This window comes from Crinia signifera, chromosome 1 (genome assembly GCF_055691185.1).
Source record: "Crinia signifera chromosome 1, ASM5569118v1, whole genome shotgun sequence".
In the NCBI taxonomy this organism is placed as follows: domain Eukaryota; kingdom Metazoa; phylum Chordata; class Amphibia; order Anura; family Myobatrachidae; genus Crinia; species Crinia signifera.
This window is the reverse complement of record NC_139217.1, coordinates 127581747-127602690: the sequence shown is the minus strand read 5'-3', so window position 1 is coordinate 127602690 and position 20944 is coordinate 127581747. Positions and strand designations below refer to the sequence as shown.

General features: G+C 41.5%; 1 protein-coding gene across 6 annotated transcripts in view; it reads right to left on the bottom strand.

The window, feature by feature from the left end:
* The window catches only part of INPP4B (inositol polyphosphate-4-phosphatase type II B), a 512352-nt gene that overhangs the window by 56863 nt on the left and 434545 nt on the right, over positions 1-20944 (bottom strand). For all 6 annotated transcript variants that reach the window (XM_083173210.1, XM_083173202.1, XM_083173215.1 and 3 more), the window contains 3 exons: positions 15911-16083; positions 12546-12669; positions 76-193 (listed from right to left, as the gene is read on the bottom strand). In XM_083173210.1, coding sequence (XP_083029336.1) covers positions 76-193; positions 12546-12669; positions 15911-16083 — 415 coding nt within the window. The remainder of the gene's footprint in view (positions 1-75; positions 194-12545; positions 12670-15910; positions 16084-20944) is intronic.

Genomic DNA, 20944 nt, shown 5'->3' with positions numbered 1-20944 from the left:
TGAAAAACAAAATGCTTTCTTAATCTAATTTCCCAAGATGTGAGAAAGTCACTGTCTGGTACAGGCAAGGCTTACCGTCTTCCAGTCACAGCCGGCAGGAAGTCATCTGATTTAGCCTCAGTTATTTTAAATACTACGTGCCTCAAATCCGAAATGCTGACAGCCATGTCTTCTAGCATTCCAACTTCCTCACCTAGAGAGCAACATGGGTAGCATCAGTGAAATGTATGTGAAAGTAGTCTTTGTAACATATGAAGGTATACATATACAACTGCTGACAATGAATGACAATACATTACTACATGGATAACCAGAGTTTAAAAAAAAATTCTGTCCTTCACTTAATATTTTCTAGCATTTTAAAATAATGGACAGTTGTAGAATAGATTGTGGCAAAGGTGCATTTTTGCAATTTATCATAATAACTAGTATACTCTACTCCCCAAGACAGCTAGTTATGATGATAAAAGTCTATGTTTTTAATCCCTAGAGCCTGTGTTTAAGCTGCATTATTTTTAGAGTAAGATTTGTATCATGGATAGAGATCAACAGAACAGTGCAGATGCTCGATAATAATCATCAGTATTTTCAGCAAATGTTTTAAACTCTGGGACATTAGGTGCATGCAATTGAACATGGTGTAAAGCATGGGTCTTCAACCTGCGGCCCTCCAGATGTTGTGAAACTACATGTTTCCTATGAGAGCATGCCAAAACTGTCAGGGCATGCTGGGACATGTAGTTCTACAACATCTGGAGGGCCACAGGTTGAAGACATGTGGTGTAAAGTGTAGTATTCAATTGGTGCACTGGTGCATCTGGTCGATGTACTGTAAAATACAAAATGTCCATGCCAGTAATGAAACATTTTTAAGTTATGACAGACCTCTCTATAGTTCCAATTAGGGTAGGACAGTAGTAATGTGAGTTAATTTTGTGGTCAGTTTGGCCCCCTTTTTTTTTTACTGCTCTCAGGGCAGGCTTTAAAAAAATAAAAACAATAAACCACCCTGAGAGTGGTGAAAAGAATCAAAGGAGATTGAATCGATTACAAAGGACAGAGACTATTGATCTACAATTCATCTGGTCATTCAGGAGATGAGAGCACCTTCGGCTGACACAGATCTTGTTGACATCCCTGCATGCAGGTATTGTGGACGCTGTGAAATTGCACTCCAGCCTTCTGAATTGTCTGCAGTGGGACATGCACACAACGTCGGGAGTTTGCCGTTGACTCTGGCAATCAAATATCACAGACGGCAGAGTGCGGCATTTCAGCTTCCATTCACCGATCAACGGCAGGACACGCACCGGCTGTCTGCCATGCAGGCCAGCACTTGCCAGAACTACAGACAACTACAGACCTTGTGAACCGTTGATAGTATAAGTGTCAAAAAACTTCCTTTGGCACAATAAAGCATCTGGTCCATTTGGAGTTCTATATCTTCCGAATCCCAGCTATAGATTGTTACTGTCTACCACTAAATACTGTACTGATAAAGTGTAATTGCAAACTAAAATCCCTTTTTGTTACAGGGAACATCTAAACATTTAATACTTAACCCTTTAAGTGCCAACATCTCTGTGAGAGATGTGCGAAATATCCGCTAAAAATGCCAGCTTCGCTCACATTTATTATATAAAGTCAAATAAAGAATGGTGGGTAAAAAATTACATTTCCTATATAAGGTAAGCATTACGGGTCATTATGATGAATAGGGTTAAGGAACAGCCACCATCTTCCTCCAACTTTATAAAGGACGGTGTGAGGACTTTGAAATATATGGTGAGCAGGTACAGTGCACGTAAACTCCCAGTGATGTATTCAGGATTAACCGTTAGGTAATAACGATACTGTATACAATACAAATATTGCTTTAACTTATTATGATACTAGAATGGTTGCTCTGTGGGAGTCTACTCTATGCATTTATACAGAGTTATCTGTATAGAAGACAAGTCAGTTAAACAGACTGTAATCAAAACAATTGAACATAGTAGGGTTGGAATTGATTCATTTATTTATATTTCCAACTGACATTTTCCATGCAGTTTGAGGCGTGTTTTCTAAATCATACTATGACTCTTAACCACAGCATACTGTACTATCATCAAACACATGAATTAAAATTTCCAAAATAATATCTGTCAGCATGGAACCACCCAAATTCTGCAATCTGCCCCAGTGCTAGACAGCTTGGGCTTCCCTATTATACTGAAAACCTATGTTCATCTATGCTGAATGTGATAACATGGACTAAAGTGGAAAAATATAGAAGGTAATAGGATTTTTTTGCTGTTTTTTTATTTTAACTCAATGGATTATGATGAAGAAACATAGAACAACAATCAGGGGTTTCTGAAAATTAGGATCAGTGGTTTGAGGACACATCTCCACTACAGTTGGACTATTGCTACGCTGGTGGCCTTGGTTTCCAGTCTTTGTAGTGTGAAAACTGGCACCTGATGCTCAGAAGTGCACCGTTACGGTTCTGGAGCACACTGCTTTGACAATAATGAAAAGAAGCACTAGGGCCAAACACTAGAAATTGTTTAGAAATAAACCACCCCATTGTCCATATGCAAGCTTATTCAACTGTAGCCATCTGTTGTCCCATAGTTCCAACCAACACTGATTAGGATTCATCCAACTAATGCAAGGTTTCATCTCTTCCCAATTATCACCCAACTTTCCTTGTGAGGGAGTAGAACGGCTATGCTTTCCTGTTCTCCACATGCCCAGAGGCATGCTCTCTATCGACGGTACAAAGAAGAAATCACAAAACCTTCCCAGAAAGACTTAAACATTTTAATATGTATATTTTGCAGCAGAGAAGAGAAAGGAAAGACATGTTAGAAAAGTGCAAATATATCAAGGGTTTTAACAAGGTGCAGGAGGGACACAGCCTTCAAATGAAGGGAAGTACTGTATTAGAACATGAGGACATGTACTGAAACTAGAGGGAGGAAGGTTCAGGGGAACTCTGGGGAAAAATTACTTCGCAGAAAGGGTAGAGGACAAGTGCAATAGCCTCCCATCAGAGGTGGTAGAGGCTAAGACACTAGAACAATTTAAAACATGCATGGGATAAACATAAGAATATCTTTACACAGAAATAAGTATCAAAAGGATTTGAAGTAACAATATTGTTAAAAATGGGGCAGGCTCGATAGGCCGAATGTTTCTTATTTTTTGTAAAATTCTATGTTTCTGTGTTTCTCTGTTTCATGCTTTTCACACAGATCATCAAAATTCATTCTCTCTCCTTAACACTTTATTGTTTAATTTTATTAAATACCGATCTTTAAGCACCCATCTATTATCTGGCATCTCCCAACTTTATCACCATCAAATGCTCACCCTCATTGCAAAGAAATACACATTTTTAACTATTATTGTCTATATAAAAATCTGCAAAAGTCTGTCCTTTCTCCAGACATAAGAAGTTGAGGCTGGAATGCTTACCTCAGACGCCTTACCCTACTATCCAATATCCCCCACTTAGTAATGGGACAGTTAGGGAGATCAGAGGAGAATTCTGCGTGGAGATCACTAGTGTAAGTATATTAGACCAGATGTACTAAATCTTATCAAGAGATAAAGTAGAGAGTGATAAACCACCAACCAACCAGCTCCTGTCATTCTTCAAGAACAGCCTGTAACATGGCAAATAGGAGCGGATTGTCTGGTACTTTATATCCATCCACTTTTCAAGGCTTAGTATATCTGGTCCACACTGAGGGCAGAATGGGGTTGTGAGGGACAGGACAGGGAGGGACAGAGAAAGGATGAGATGGCAAACTGGTGGGGCTGGGGTTGGACTGAGGTGGTCCAGCACATGTTGGGTCCCTCTACATCATGGCCAGAATCTTACAGAAAAATCGGTACTTGTTTCCTAGCACGGCCACCACGATTTCTATCGTGGTGGTCGTGTCGGAAAAAATCGTGTCGGTCGCGTCGGGTGCATACTAAAACGCACACGACGCGACCGACGCGATGTACCCGATTTCTCCATAGGCTTCAATGTTAAATTATTTTAACATTGAAGCCTTTGTGTCAGGTCCTCCGGCTGCCGCCGGTTCTGCAGAGCATTGCGCCGCATGCATTACTCACCTGCACGGGCGCTGTACTCCTTGCGGTGCTACACCCGTCACTCAGCGCTTCCCCGACTTGGTGTCACTGGCAGGGACGGCGGTAGGTCCTCTGGGGGTCCGGCTGTTCCCGTGGTCGGCTCCTGGGACAGGCGCCGCCATCTTGCTTGTGGCATTAGGCAGAAGGGAGCAGGGTCTGATATAACCTCTGATTGAAGGTTGGGCCTGTGACATCACTGCCTGGAGGAATAAAAGGCTGGGCCGCCTATCCTCCAATGCTGCTGCTACTTCTGCTTTCTGCTCAGTGTCCTGCTGACAGCCAGTGAGAGTGTACACAGCTCCAGGTCTCTCTGAGTCCTGTTTGCAATCAGAAGCATCTCGTTATCCTTTCAAGTGCCTCCTGAGTGCAGTTTACCTTCCAAGTGTTTCCTGAGTGCCGTTAACCCTTCAAGTGTCTCCTGAGTTCAGTTTACCTTCCAAGTGTTTCCTGAGTTCCGTTAACCCTTCAAGTGCCTCCTGAGTTCTGTTTACTTTCCAAGTGTTTCCTGGGTTCCGTTAACCCTTCAAGTGCCTCCTGAGTTCTGTTTATCTTCCAAGTGTCTCCTGAGTTCTGTTAACCCTCCGAGTGTCTCCTGAGTTCTGTTAACCCTCCGAGTGCCTTCTGAGTTCAGTTCACGTTTCAAGTGTCTCCTAAGTTCTATTATTATTTCAAGCGTCTCCTGAGTACAGCTATATCCATCTGTTCCAGCAAGCGTCCTAATCTCCTCGGAGGCTTCTGATTGGGGGGCCGCGACCTGCTGGGTGGACGCAGCTAAGTCCAAATCCCCTTGCGGGGGTCCCTGGTGAAAACCGCCACTCAGTTAGACTCCGCGCCTCTGATTAGGAGTATAGCCAAACTCCTTGGAGACTCCTATGAGACGCCAGTATATTCGACCAGCAGTTCTTTCTCCACCATTGGCATCCGTGTCAGAATCCACGCCCCCAGTGGATCCACAACAATCCGTTGTGACACTTTGGAGAAATCGGGTCCATCGTGTCCATAGGCTTCAATGTTAATTTTTTTTAATATTGAAACTGAGTCCATTTAACATAGTAAAAAATGGTAAAAGGGCCAATAAGGGCCATTTCTCATTGGCTATGGCCCCGTCATGTGTGTAAAAAATAATGGCCCCCCATTGTGGCCGCCACGATTAACGCGAACCCGAAGCGTGGCGAGCGCAGCGAGCCCGCGAGGGGCGGCGGTGCGCGTCCTCCGACCTTTTCATTCCCCTACTATCCACGTCGGCGTGGAGTTGAGAATAGATTAGTGTGGCGAGTGCAGCGAGCCACCGAGCCCGAAGCGTGGCGAGCCCCGCGAGGGGACGCTGATACCTGTGAAGCCCGCGAGGGGACGCAGGGATCTGTGAAGGTATCAGCATCCGCTTAATATTGATAATACACAAGTACCGAAAAATCCATAACAAAGCTCAACTATGAGGATCACGGATAGATGACAAGTGGTGGAGTATAGTGTTTTCCATGTTCCTTTACCAGCAAGGAGTAAAGTAACCATGATTTTTGTGCAGAAAGCACAGAATAGCAAAGGTCCAACACTGGATCAAAAAACAATGGCCAAACAGAGCTGAATGAAAACATGGATACAAAAATGTTATCTGGGAAAGTATAAGTGATCCACAAAACACCCTCCTACCCCTCTTTCTCTCAATCAAGGACAGTATGAAGCAGTTTGTTTTAAAAACTTTGTCAAAAGAAGAAGAGTGTTTTAAAAATATCTGGGGAAAAAGTTTCTGGGATTGTTAGATGACAAATAGAAAAAAGGCATCTTTGTTGAACCAGACATTTGAAAACTCTAAAGAGTATAAAAAAAAATAAAAACTGAAACTGCAGAAATAGATAGAATTGGAATGCTTTTAAGGGAGATGTAAAGAAGTCCTTGGAGAATTTCAGACATCCCAACTACAAGGAAATAGTGGAAAATATGCTAGAAATATACAAAGCATTAGGTTATTCAACAAACTTGAAAATGTCGTTTCTAAACAATCATTTGCAGGAAATGGAGGTGGAAAGACTATAGCATGGAAGATGGAATGTCCATATGATAGGAGACAGAGAAGGCACACAGTGTATAGTACAAAAGTGTATAGTAGAAACAGCACAAAGGAAGCCTTGAAAAGGCAAGTAGTAGTTATGCTAAATGTATGGAACATTTGGGCTAATTTAGGCCTGATCAGGTCTGCTTCACCCCCTAGTCCCAATGGTGGGGGTTTGCGCATGTGCCCCTGGAGAAAACGCCTTTGGGACATTCGTTCACTGATGGGCGGGCAGGAGGAGGTTGCTGGGGTCCGCAAAGCATTTTGTGGGCGCGCCCATGGAAACCCTGGGCGGACCAAACAAAATGCAGGCTGCTGATGTCACATGATGTCAGCCCCGCCCCTATATCGGCCATCTCCGTCCAGGATAAAAATAAGTATAGACTGCCTGGTGACCTGGAAAACATGAACTGAGTGGGGTCCTGAGGACCGAATTTTAGAACCACTGTACTAGAGGATATGGAAGCATTAACTAACCCTAACTAGTTCCTTAGTACATATGTGATACATGTTTCTAAGTGAAATTGCAGAATAAAAAAGTAATCTTAGAAGATATACACCAAAGTAAAATATTTAACTACAGTATACTAACAGTTCCTCCCAGCACAGAATGCCATTCCTTCTCCTGCACTGTGCCAAATGGTGTTTAGAATGATTTTAAATAAAAAAGACAGGATTTAAGATAAGGTGCATCCGTGTGTTAATCAAGGATGCTTGCATTCATCATTCATTTAATATGCTCTGCATGCAAAGAGGGGAAGGCACAACACTGAGCTGGTTGGACACGTTTCAGCTGACTGATTTACAGCTCACTTCAGGCTGCCGAGGTTGATGACTGATTTTCATAGCTGCTGGTTGAGTGGGTAAATCACAGCCGCAATAGCTTCAAGCAGGTATAAGACTCTAGCAAATTATGCATCCTTGTTCTTTAAGTGGCTGTGCATGGTTTCCGAAGCAAGAGAACCATAATAATTATACCAGGAAAGAAATTACTCAGTATGTTGTGAGCAGTTAAGAGATGATCACTTACTGATTACCAAAACCAACAGGGAAGAATTGTCATTTGGCATGGTTAATTAAGTTGGGCTCAGAGTCAAAAGCCATAGATTTGTTCATAACTAATGCAAATAATGTGCCTTTATGTATTAGATATAGTGGTGCATACAAGAATACTAATTCTTTTAGCAGCAATGTCATTTTCCACATGCATTTACAGGCTGCTATGAGCCCAATATCATGTCAGAAACACTAGATTGGCTGACTCAGATAACCTGCCAATCTGTATAAAATGACAGTCACTGTCCAGCACTTCTGTTCTGGGGGCCCAGGAAACCATGAAAGAAGAAATGTCAATGTATGTTGCACTGCACATGTGCAGCCATGTTCCCATTGAGGACTTAGAAGTAAAGTGAGTGACAAGCAGGGAGCATACAGTATGTGGGAGGTAATGGGAAAGTATAGACTCAAATGCAGTCTGCTTTGGTAGCGTCATCATCTTAATTATGCTGGCCAAGCTGCATAACTATAGAGTTTCGCAGAATATTGATTATTGACTGATGTGTATTCAATGGTTGCAGAAGACACCTCCAGGGGGCATCTCAATACATATCCCAGCAACTGCGACCTCTGCATATATTCGCACACCTGATGAGTACTGAATCGCAGCAGTGATGGCATTTGCGTACATTGTAAGCTTGCAAGCAGGGCCGTCCTACCTTTGACTGTCTGTAAATACAAAGTTTGCTGTATCAATGTTTCCAATTGTAAAGTGCAACAAAATTTTCTGCACTATATAAAAAACTGTTAATAAATAAATAAAATCTCTAAATCAGGCCCAAAGTGTGGGGGTTAGGTGTGAAGCCCAAACTCACCCAAATCTTAGCTGTAATTTAGATATGCTATTCAACTTTAACCGGTCATGTCTAAGGGGTCAATGTGGAATTACACCGGATGAAATCTTATTATTATTAACAATTAGTTACTGTAGGTCCAGAAATATTGGGACATCAACACAATTGACATATTTTGGGCTCCATACAGCACCACAAATGGATTTGAAATTAAACAAACAAGATTTTCAGCTTTAATTTGAGGGTGAACGGTGTAGGAATTACAACGGTTTTTAATATAAGCCTCCAACATTTTAAGGGACCAAAAGTAATGGGACAATATACTGATTTGGATGTAAATACCTTCAAATTAAAGCTGAATGTCTGCAATTAAAGCACATCTTGTTTGTTTCATTTCAAACCCATTGTGGTGTATAGGGCCCAAAATATGACAATTGTGTCGATGTCCCAATATTTATGGACCTGACTGTATGTGAAAACCTAGCTAGAAAGGACAATTTTATACAGTGTTAAAACTATGTGGTGCTGTGAAGTATCCTACAGTACCTCATCTCAAGGATAATTGCTCAGCATTTGTGTGCTACTTGTAAAAGCATCATTAAACACAGAGTGCATCATTAAGTGTTTTGTCCAGGTGGAAATGTGCACCAAATTCTAAATAAGGAATTACCCCCTCTAGCCTGAGAATAGATCGTAGACCCAACACATTTTGCTTGCTGGTGTCTGGCCCCAGTCATATTTGCCAACTCTCCAGAAAGAAGCGAAAAATTCAGCTGGAATAGTAGACAACCCTTCCACATCCTAAGTGGGCATTATGGGGAGGATAATGATGCAAATTGTGGGAAACTGGGGGGCCCCGGGGCCAATATGATGTGTTCCTATGAAATTCACATCATACTGGCCACACTCTTTCATTCAAAATGTTATTTGTAGCATTCCCCTCAAGGGTTCCATGACCACTTGCAGTCAGCTGCATCTTGAGGGCTCGTCTTGTCACCATTGCCTCTTCCCTCTCAAGATTTGCCAGCTGAGTAGTTACTCACTGCAACTTCAAAATATAACAACCATCGAAGCAAACATCAGGAGGAATGAAAGATTAATACCCCCCACGTTGTTTTTGCCTTGCTGCTTTAAAAAAAAAAAAATCTAGAACAACCAACAAGTCAGAGGCTATTGCATTTAGCCCCTGGGCTGATACTGCCTGTCTGGTAAGTGCCTCTCTTAACCAGCAAGCACAGACAAATGTGGAGCTTAGTTGTTGTGGGAGTTTATAGCTGTACACAGTATACACACACATAATATATATATATCGGCTTTGAAGTTTTTTCAGACATATACAAATGTTTGATATACAGTACAGAATGCATGCACAGACATCTTCCATAGTCACACTATAGACTACAGTACATGTACTACATCTGTGTATAATATCCTGAGTTGCATAACTGCTAAAATTCTACACTGGTAAACATACAGATGTGTGGCGTTTCTGATTCAGTGGTTGCTGATTGTTACTAATGTTGTCAACCAACATCCAAGGTGCGTCACCATGGTTTTTATAGTAAACTTTGTCGGTTTATAGTAACAATATCAATATAACCTTGTTTTGGTGGGTACATCTGTAACTTGTTGTCTTTCTGTGTTGTGATCTCCAGCAGCATTGTACATTGAGCTAAACCCTTTTTTTCTATTTTGTGGGCCGAGATGTCAGATGTACGTATAACAATAGCTTATTAACGCAGTTGCGGCACAGATGACCTAGTGTTGCAACGCAGTCCAAAATTCCAATAGGTGAGCCACACTAACTACTACCGAAACCGCTGCCAAACATTGACTAAGTGGCAGCTGGTGTGGCACCCCTATTTGCATTTTGGAAGGTGCTGGAGCCCCAGCTCTACAACTGTGACTGGCAAGGAAGTCCAGTAACAGAGCATATTGGACCATGTTGGGAGGTATTATGCCCTGTTTGAATATAAATACAGTATGCTGCTCCTTTCAGAGCATCTCCGCCTTGCTGGGGCGTAGCACACCATATGGCGTATAGACGCTAGGTAGTTAATTTACTTACATCATTGAGAATCATATACAGAATCTGATTATTGGTTGCTATGGGCAACATCACTTCTTTTCATTATTAGATGCTTTAGTAAATTTACCGCCAGGTGTATGAGGACACATGAGGACACATCGGTTGATATGGCTGAATGGAATAATATATATGATAAGAAATGAAAAAACAATTTGAGCACACACCATATAAAATATTCAACACCACAGTAATTGTGTATGTGTATGTATCTTGCTGCTTCTCTGTGAGGGGTAAACTGGTCCACGTGAACTTCTCCTACCCCGCATTTTCTCCTCCCCCCGTTACCATAGCAGGAGAGTATAATAATTAAAAAAAACTAAGGTTACTCTAGTGATAAAAGTATAAACCTATATTGGATTACAGTAGTCTAAAGCAGAGCTGGGGATTTGATCTGCCTGTATGAGATCTCCGAGGGGTGCCATTCTGCTTGCTGTTAGCAAGACTCATAATAATAAATTGGCTGCTTTTCTTCTTTGTTATAGTTAAGAGACTTGGAATTCATCTCTATTTTTATCTCAGTACTTTGTATGTTATAGTAAATCAGAAAATATAGAAATGATATATTGGATATTTACTACTGAGAGTGTACAGTATTCAGGTTTTTTTAAAATGATAAATTATGGTAATTATGGCCCTTATTCTGATTCACTCTCAGAGGCAAATTCCTTCTCAAATGGACAAAACCATGTGCACTGAAGGGGGGCAGATGTAACATGTGCAGAGAAAATTTGATTTGGGTGGCGTTTTATAGTGAGATCTATATTGCAGTGTAAAAAATAAAGCAGCCAGTATTAACCCTGCCCAGAAACTAAATAACTCACCCAAATCTAAATCTCTATGACCATGTTACATCTGCCCCACCTGCAGTGCATATGGTTTTGTCCATTTGAGAAGGAATTTGCCTCTGAGAGTGAACTAGAATAACCCCCTATGTTTGAAATGTTTTGGGGGGATATTCAATCTTGTCAGCCTGGCCCGACAGCCGTGAACCTGTCCTGTTCTTGGCTGGCCCGACTGGCAATCCGCAGCCGGATTCAATGTCCCACTTGCCGAATGTCCAAAAGGAGGCGTGGCCGCGAGATACGGCCATGGATCATAGACCTGCGGGTGGGAGCTCGACAATCCACTGCTTATAAAGTCAGGCCCGTTCTGCCGAGATCCCTGTTCAATGCTGTTGGAAAAGACAGCATTGAATAGGGCCCCGCCACTATTTCCCCCGTTGGGAATAGCAGCGGGAGATTGAATACCGCCCTTAGTCTGAATTTTAAAACAGAAACAATTTGTTAACGGATAAAATGAATAGATTTATTTCTGGTGAATGTGGTGAAAAGCAACCTTCTCCGATTCATTCTATCTGATGCAATCACAGAAAGGATCATGTAGAAATACTGACTACAACTCCACTGCTGTAGTGACTTTTTGATTCTATTATAACTACTATGGGTGGCAGAGGGTGACAGGGAGAGAGACAGTGTACTAGTGGTAGAAGCAGTGGAATACTGTGAGAAACAGTGGGTGACAGTGGGAGGCAGAGAGTGACTGAGGAACAAGCATGTAATGCTTACAAACCAGCACTAACCCCCCTTTATACCTGGTAGTAGAAAAGCGCCAACACAGGACTACAAGGACACTTTCTGCTTCTCCTAGCAGCACAAACAACGCCCCCTTCCTGTCCTCCAACTATTTCCAGCAGCACTCTCATATACTACACGGTATGTCATCATCAATGACAATCATTTATAGTAATTCATGTGCAGTTTATTAATTTATATCTCAATATATAGCAGCAGATTAGGGTATACAGTGTCCTCAATTATATTACCCCTCAAAACATGCAGCATCTCCATATAACTCCCAGGTATTTCTTCCAGTACACACATGCCCTTATTCTGGTACACTCGCAAAAGCAAATTCCTTCTCAATTGGACAAAACCATGTGCACTGCAGGTGGGGCAGATGTAACATGTGCAGAGAGAGTTAGATTTTGGTGGGAGATCTATATTGCAGTGTAAAATAAAGCAGTCAGTATTTTCCCTGCACAGAAACAAAATAACTCACCCAAATCTAATTATCTCTGCACAAGTTACATCTGCCCCCCTGCAGTGCACATGGTTTTGTCCATTTGAGAAGGAATTTGCCTTTGCGGGTGAACCAGAATAACCCCCTAAATGAGGGTGGATGTGAAGGAGGGTGGGAAATGAAATCCTGTCAACATATGCCCATACTGCAGGGACATTTGACCAGTATGTCCCCCTTCAAGCTGCTCTGCAATAGAGGGCACCACCAGTTTTGCTTTTATTCTGGTACACAAAGGTACATAGTATTGGCCAGTGGCAGCTCCTAGCTATAATTAGCAGTCTGTGCTGGTGTAGGCAGCGTGTGATTTCCATTTCTGTGTTACTGATTATTGGTAAGTAATACTTACTGTATGTGCTCAGAAGGCCTTCGTATTGCACAAGTAACCCCACCATGCCAAGTTGCTGTAGAAAGCCCTGATTGTGTAGACTGGAATGTAGCTTTATTAGAAATCCGCACACCAATCCAGAAAGCTAAAATACAAAACAAGAAAAGCAAGTTGCACTGCAATCAATAAAATCATTTGTATATATAAAACGTGCAACAGTTTTCAGCTCTTCTGACTGCAAACATAGAGCTTAATTCAGCATGGATCGCTCATCAGAGAATTCGCAAACCGTTTCGTTATCGAAGAAAGACTGTATGTGCGCAGAATCTGCATTGCGCAGCCGTGACTGCAATCAGCAGATAAATATCCATAGGCATAGAAGTAGCATACTGACTGACAGGAAGCCAGCATTTAGGGCGGGAAACATGGCATTTTCTAGGTGTGCCCAGGTGTTTTTTGGGTGGGTCTCCGACATCAGAGATGACCACTTCCATCCTGGTTTAGCAGATGAGTGTAGAGCCCTAGACCGTCACAGATGGAAAAAAAAACTGTTTGATGGTTCGGTTTTTGCAAAATGATCTAATACGCATCACTATTTAGATGCATTTGCAATTTTGCATGGGGTGGTTATTCTTTGTTTGGACGGTGACATTTTTATTGCAGGCAATGGGGGGGGGGAGGGGTGAGTTTGTGTCTAAGAGATACTGCGGTGCCCGCAGGGAATGCAGTTGGGGAGAGTGTTGTGTGTCTGGGTGCTGTTGTAGTGTTTGCAGTGAATAAAGGTGCAGCTGGATTGTTAGAATTTAATGTGGGAGTGGGCATTATTGGGCACTGCTTGGTAGTGAATATGAGTTAGGGGAGTGTGTATGTGCACTAGAATTGGGGTGTTGGTAGGGAATATGAGTTAGGGGAGTATGTATGTGCACTAGAATTGGGGTGTTGGTAGTGAATATGAGTTAGGGGAGTATGTATGTGCACTAGAATTGGGGTGTTGGTAGTAAATATGAGTTAGGGGAGTGTGTATGTGCACTAGAATTGGGGTGTTAATAGTGAATATGAGTTAGGGGAGTGTGTATGTGCAATAGAATTGGGGTGTTGGTAGTGAATATGAGTTAGGGGAGTATGTATGTGCACTAGAATTGGGGTGTTGGTAGTGATTATGAGTTAGGGGAGTGTGTATGTGCACTAGAATTGGGGTGTTAATAGTGAATATGAGTTAGGGGAGTGTGTATGTGCACTAGAATTGGGGTGTTGGTAGTGAATATGAGTTAGGGGAGTATGTATGTGCACTAGAATTGGGGTGTTGGCAGTGAATATGAGTTAGGGGAGTATGTATGTGCACTAGAATTGGGGTGTTGGTAGTGAATATGAGTTAGGGGAGTATGTATGTGCACTAGAATTGGGGTGTTAATAGTGAATATGAGTTAGGGGAGTGTGTATGTGCACTAGAATTGGGGTGTTGGTAGGGAATATGAGTTAGGGGAGTATGTATGTGCACTAGAATTGGGGTGTTGGTAGTGAATATGAGTTAGGGGAGTATGTATGTGCACTAGAATTGGGGTGTTGGTAGTGAATATGAGTTAGGGGAGTATGTATGTGCACTAGAATTGGGGTGTTGGTAGTGAATATGAGTTAGGGGAGTGTGCATGTGCACTAGAATTGGGGTGTTGGTAGGGAATATGAGTTAGGGGAGTATGTATGTGCACTAGAATTGGGGTGTTGGTAGTGAATATGAGTTAGGGGAGTATGTATGTGCACTAGAATTGGGGTGTTGGTAGTGAATATGAGTTAGGGGAGTATGTATGTGCACTAGAATTGGGGTGTTGGTAGTGAATATGAGTTAGGGGAGTGTGCATGTGCACTAGAATTGGGGTGTTGGTAGGGAATATGAGTTAAGGGAGTATGTATGTGTGTGCTGCTAGAATTGGGGTACTGGTAGTGAATGTGAGCATAAGGGTGAACAACAACTCTTTGGCCTCCAGGCTCCTTGTATGAACACACACCCCTGCAATGACAACACAGTGCTGTGCATGTGGCACTGTCTACTAAGAGTGGCACTTGCACTGGCTGTACAATGTCTCACACATGAGTTCAGTAAGTCATCTAGTTGGACTGAATAAACAAGAATAAAAGTTATATTATATATCTGTTTATTTGTGGACGGTGGATGGGGTGGATGAGGGTGCAGTAAAATAGAAGATGGCATGAGGCATTTATAGTACTGGATAAAATAAATGTTAGTGAGAAATGTTTACACTTTTCCACAAATACTGTTGAGCAAAACCAACACTGTGCAATTCACTATTGATATGTGACAGACAAACTAACCCAAAGTATACAAGTGGTTCACAAACATAAACACAAAGCAGCATGCTCAGTTTCTGCTTTAAAACCTACCACCATTACAGTTTACTCTTTTTATTGATTATTACTTGTATGCATATAACATGCACTTTCCAATGTAAAGTCCATCTGACCAGTGTCTATGGGACCCACTGAATGTATACTGTAGGTTAAAGCCAGATCTCAGTCATTCCCAAATATAGCTTTAAAAATGGTTGTTGTTCTAATGGAATATGTAACCCACATGGGGTTTTACTCCGTGAGGAGTTGGTGTGTGTTCGCACAACCTAATGGATTAATGGATCCCTGATTCGAAACAGGGTAAGGAGACCCCAAAAAAGAATTTTTTAATCAAGAACGGGGGTGCTGTTCCCTACAGCATGGATGTATACATTTTACAGGAAAAGAAGGAAGGGGCTGTTTGTGGGAACGCACATGAAATTTTTCTTTAAAATATAACTTTTAATGATTTTTATTCTAATATTCCCTATATCTGGGTATGGGAACTTTACATAAACAGCTGAGATTTTGAAGAAGTTAAAATCACATACAATACATACACAAATACAGATAGTGTGTACAAAGAGAAGAAAATAAATGTGTTTTAAAAAAAAATTTAAAACACATTTATTTTCTTCTCTTTCTACACACTATCTGTATTTGTGTATGTATTGTATGTGATTTTAACTTCTTCAAAATCTCAGCTGTTTATTTAAAGTTCCCATACCCTGATATAGGGAATATTAGAATAAAAACCATTAAAAGTTATATTTTAAAGAAAAATTTCATGTGCGTTCCCACAAACAGCCCCTTCCTTCTTTTCCTGTAAAAAGGAATATGTAACCCAACTGGTATTCTTTAAGGTAATGAGGGCTGGAAGTAGGCCAGGACAGTGGAATTACCTGCTAACAGCTTAATGACTGAGACCTTGCTCTCTCAATGTTTATAATAAACCTATTCTGGAGGTTGCTTTTCTGCAGGCCCAAGTGCCTAATTAATGTGTACCGTATGGATGATGCCAGTATTCTGTAGCAGGGACTTACGGCTTGGCTGAAAACTACGTCTCTTCTGAAGGTAAGGCGCAGGCATTGGGGCAAACCGCACGCCAGTTCTTGAAGCACAACAAATGCCATTGATGTCTTTGCCTTATCCACTACTTCTGTTACACAGTCTTTCAGAGTAATTATCAGAGGGTAAAGCTGTTCATACCAGTCTTCTGCACGATAGAAAAAAGGACAGTGATCAAAGTAAACAGAAGGAGAACATCTTAAAAGGAGTGTCTACTGCCGTGCTGTGAAAACACTGAATACATAAAAATATTATGCAAAACCGCACTCATAAAATAGACATCACATTTGCTGGATTCGTTAGATGCTGCAACCAGTTTCCAGCTCTCAGACATTTTCACCATAGATTATTGACAAGCTTATAAAACACCAGCTGTTCACCAAGATTCTTATCCAGTTATGTGTGGAGCAGGAAAGGAGCAAACTACCACCTATGACAATGGCTTGTGTTCATATTAACCAGTGACAGTAGGTGAGAATGGTATTCACCAAACGCACATTTATTTTTTACTGCCAATCTCCAACAGGAGAATTATAAACATAATTTGAATGAGTTAGTATTTATAATTTGACAAGCGATGCAGCTGTGCAATATTCAAGAGATGAACAGGCATCGCAAGTTTACAAAACAAAGAGGATTTAAAGCCATTAGATCTTACAATCTAAGGGAAACAGGTAGCAGCTGTTGGGAAAGTGTCAGGAGTCAGACCATAGCAAGATTAAGGAGGGGGGCGTGGCATAAACTGTACCCCTCTGTCAGGGGGCCTCCCCGGCCAGAGCACAGTGGCATTCCTAGCTCTCCTGATTCCTGTCCCAGCGTGTAAGCAGTACAGAGGCTGCTGCTATTATTGCATTTAAAACGATAGATGATACAGTAAATTACATTTTTCTGTGTATTTTAATGTTAAGTTGTCTATTTTCCACTACAAGAAAACTTTATAAAATAATTGTCTAAACGATTAGTTCTTTAAATCCAGTATTTTTTAATTTAATATACACAATCTATTACCTCCCAACATGACCCATTCTGGCATAAACAAAATTCTCTCCGCATGAGTTTTCCGGTTAAGTTATGATTGCAATCGCCTGTGGTGAAATTCCTTTATTATACATTAACCCCTTCCCGACACATGACGTATATATACGTCATGAGTCGGTTGCGGGGGAATCAAGCCAGCTCACGGAGTGAGCTGGCTTGAAAGAGAGCAGGTAATGGCTGTATATTACAGCCAGGTACCTGCTCTCACGGCCACGAGCGGCGAGTTCGCCGATCGTGGCCGTTTAACCCTTTAAGCACCGCGGGCAAAGCGCCCGCAGTGCTTAAATAGCTGATCGGAGGGGGGGCGCCCCCCTCCGGCGCCAATCGGGGCCCCCCGCGGCGAGATCGGAGGGTGCCGATCGGTTGCCATGGCAGCCAGGGGTCTAATGTAGACCCCTGTGCTGGCCATGTCAGCATACCTATTACATCCTGCCTGAGGCAGGATGTAATAGGAAGTGCTGAAAATCACTATGTTCAGCCATAGAGCTCTATGGCTGAACCTAGTACAGGCGATCGCGCCCCCTAGTGGTCAAGTACACTAGGGGGCCTTGTAGTAAAAGTAAAAAAAAAAAAAAAAAATAAGTTTAAAAATAAAAAAAAAATAAAAAAATATTAAAAGTTCAAATCACCCCCCTTTCCCCATTTCACAAATAAAAATAAATAAAAAATAAAAAAATTAAACATATTTGGTATCGCCGCGTTCCTAAAAGTCCGATCTATTAAAATATAACATTAGTTATCCCACACGGTTAAAGGCGTAAACGGAAAAACATTCCCAACGCCAAAACTACGTTTTTTGGTCGCACCTACCCAAAAAAATGTAACTAAAAGAGATCAGAAAGTCGCACATATCCCATAATGGTATTAATTAAAAAGTACACTTCAGCCCGCAAAAAATGAGCCCTCACCCAGGTCCGTAGGTGGAAAAATAAAAAAGTTATAAGCCGCAGAACATGGCGACGCGACGCAAATTAGAAAAAACGTAAAATTTTCTATTTTTTTTTTAGTGGTAAAACGTAACGAAAACTATATAAGTTTGGTATCACCGGAATCGTAACGACCCATAGAATAAAGATAACCCATCATTTTAAACGAACTATGAACTCCAAAAAAACCGTAACCAGCGCAAAATTGTGGAATTGCGTTTTTTTTTCCTTTTTACCCCACATTGAATTATTTCCTGATTCCCCAGAATATTATACGGTATAGTAAATGGTACCATTAAAAAGTACAACTTGTCCCGCAAAAAAAAAGCCCTCATGTGTCTATATAGCCAGAAAATTAAAAAAGTTACGCTTATTTGAACGCGAGGAGGAAAAAAAAAAAAAAAGTTAACAAAAAAGGCCTCGTCGGGAAGGGGTTAAAGAGCTTAAGAGAGGGAAGTCCAGATAGATAGCATTGTGTCCCTAGTGGAAACGGTCATGTTGGGAGGTTTGCACAATCTAATAGGTGTGGCATACAACTTCGACATTCAACATGCTGAAACAAGAATCTCCATAGAGTCTAAAAGGTCAATATTGTCTGCTAAAATTGACATATTCAATATACAGAGGGAGTCAGGATTTTTCAACACACTGGTGCGCCCAGACAGGAATGAATGATCATCACCCACATGCATCTTCTTGCTGTGAATGGGGCCTGCGAGCATCTCGCAAGCACGTGCGTCCCATTGTTGGCGAATGGTCTACCGAGACAGAATGCTCTGGTACGCCGGGAGGTTGAATAAGCGTGGCTCCACCTGTATCCACGTTATGCATGTCAATGGTTATAATGTCACCCATACTATATAAAACTAACTCCAACTGCACCTAACCCTTAACACTTGTTAAGGGTTATGTAGACATACACTGTATGCTAACATTCTGTCAATGTCAACAGGTCAAATGTGAACATTTTGACCTAAATTAGAGTGTGCTGAGCGATCTGTCAGGGCCAGTGTCCTCCAGTAAGAACACTGGCCCCGCCCGGTGACTAAGAGATTAATACCCAGCATGCTATCACTATCACTATCGCTCTGACCCCCACACACGGAGCGATGTACGAGCATTTTCTAAGCAATTACTGAGATTGCTTAGAAAATGCCCCTAAATCGCTACATGTATAGATCCAATAACAGATAAACCGTCATGCATCCCAAACGCCATATACAAGGATAAAGAAAATGAATATGTATACAGCAAGTGCACAAAAATCTTGTTTTCTATCTAAAATTCCATGATAAAATCGCACGCAATCGCAGTGTCACTGAGAAGTCCACTGAACGCTATCTACAATATAGCTACATTAGCCTGACATATTATTACTAAAAACCAATCTGTTAAATTATCCTCCAATTCCTTTTAGATAGGAGATAAGCTCATTAAATTGGTTTCTGAATGATATGATAAAATCCCACAAGATGCAATTAAGTGACCAAGATTCCAGAGCCCTGGTTTGCTGCAATTATTGTATATCTTCAAGATCTGTCTATGCTCTAATCCTTACATTTGGCTGTGCAGGTTCCCAGCATCGGTAATCAGTCATACACTACTGTAGTCCCAGCACTCGGTTCTGCTCTACAGCTGATTTTTAATAAGGGGGTTTAGGGCAGAAATGTCGCTGTACACTAATGTAACTTCATTCTAACAATAATGTAATGTATGCGTTCATTATAACGAAAACAGAACATGCCACATACCGATAATTTACATGTAATGAAAGAGCGGAGGATAAAAATAAAAATAAATGGGTTGTTCAGTTTATCCAATGCCATAATTGACAACCACGGTAACAAGCAAGCGTGGCCTAGTTCATGGCAATTCATCTCATTACTCCTGTTTCACAAGACAGAAAGGATTTCCGTGGATTATGTTTGCCATCAGAGTCACAATTCAATGACACAGTTACTCGTGCCTGTAAAATATAGGCAAGCTATGCTGCCCGGTCCATTAATGGTTCTGTTGAAATGCAATCTTGTACTATCATTTGTGTGAATGTAAGCTCAAAATGTGGACATTACGCAAATGACCAATAGGTGGCAGTAGTTTACAAGTCACATTACTTGTCTGTTCCTTTTCAAATCCTGTGTGTTTGTTTTTTGTTCATTTAGATTCTTTGCAGAGGAGTCATTGATAAAAGGATTATGAGAATGAAAGCTGTGGAACCCATCCTCCCTACTGATCGAACAAACATGCATCTCCCAGAAATAATTTACCTTCTAAAAACTGATGTGCACATGGATGTGCTGTTGCCATGCAGTGTGCAAGTGATACAAATGCATGTGGCCCAGTATAGGAATGATGTCATTACACTCTCCTGTTCCACTGCTTACAATAACTTTGTCAGGAAAATAAACTGCTGGCAAAAAAAGGCCTGAATCTATTCATCCCACCTGACCTTGGCCGAAACCACTTGTGCTTCTCCACACTCCACTGCTTGTATTTTCCTCATCATCACCAGGGGGACCATGAAGATATATTGTTTTCATATGTTTTTTTTTTTTCATAACAAATGAAATGATGTTAGTCTGCCCTCCTGACACTGGTTGCCTACCTCGTCATCTCAGGCACTCAGGACAGAGAAATAATAACATATTATATCTCAGTAGTAAATGAAATGTTATGCCATGCAATTAATCCTAGAGTAGATGCAGGGGTGGATTGAACATAGACCTTACAGGGGGGATTCACAGTAGCCCAATACATCTGTGAGGCCAATTATAAGCCAGTCACCTATTTTTTAAGATGTGGCCCTGCCCAGAGTATTGGCCCTGTCCTCATCGATATCTATTATGACTTCTGTTAAAGGGACAAGAGTGGATGCTTATTGGAGGGTGTAACAATTTATGGGGTGTTTCTGGTCTCCATTGGGGGAGGGGTGGGGATACTTGTGATATTCAGGGGATTAGTAATGCATGATGGAGAGTTTGGGGGTCTGTGGTCAGTCTTAGTTGGGGGCGTGAGGTGTTATTGAATCATTGAAACCAACAGTTT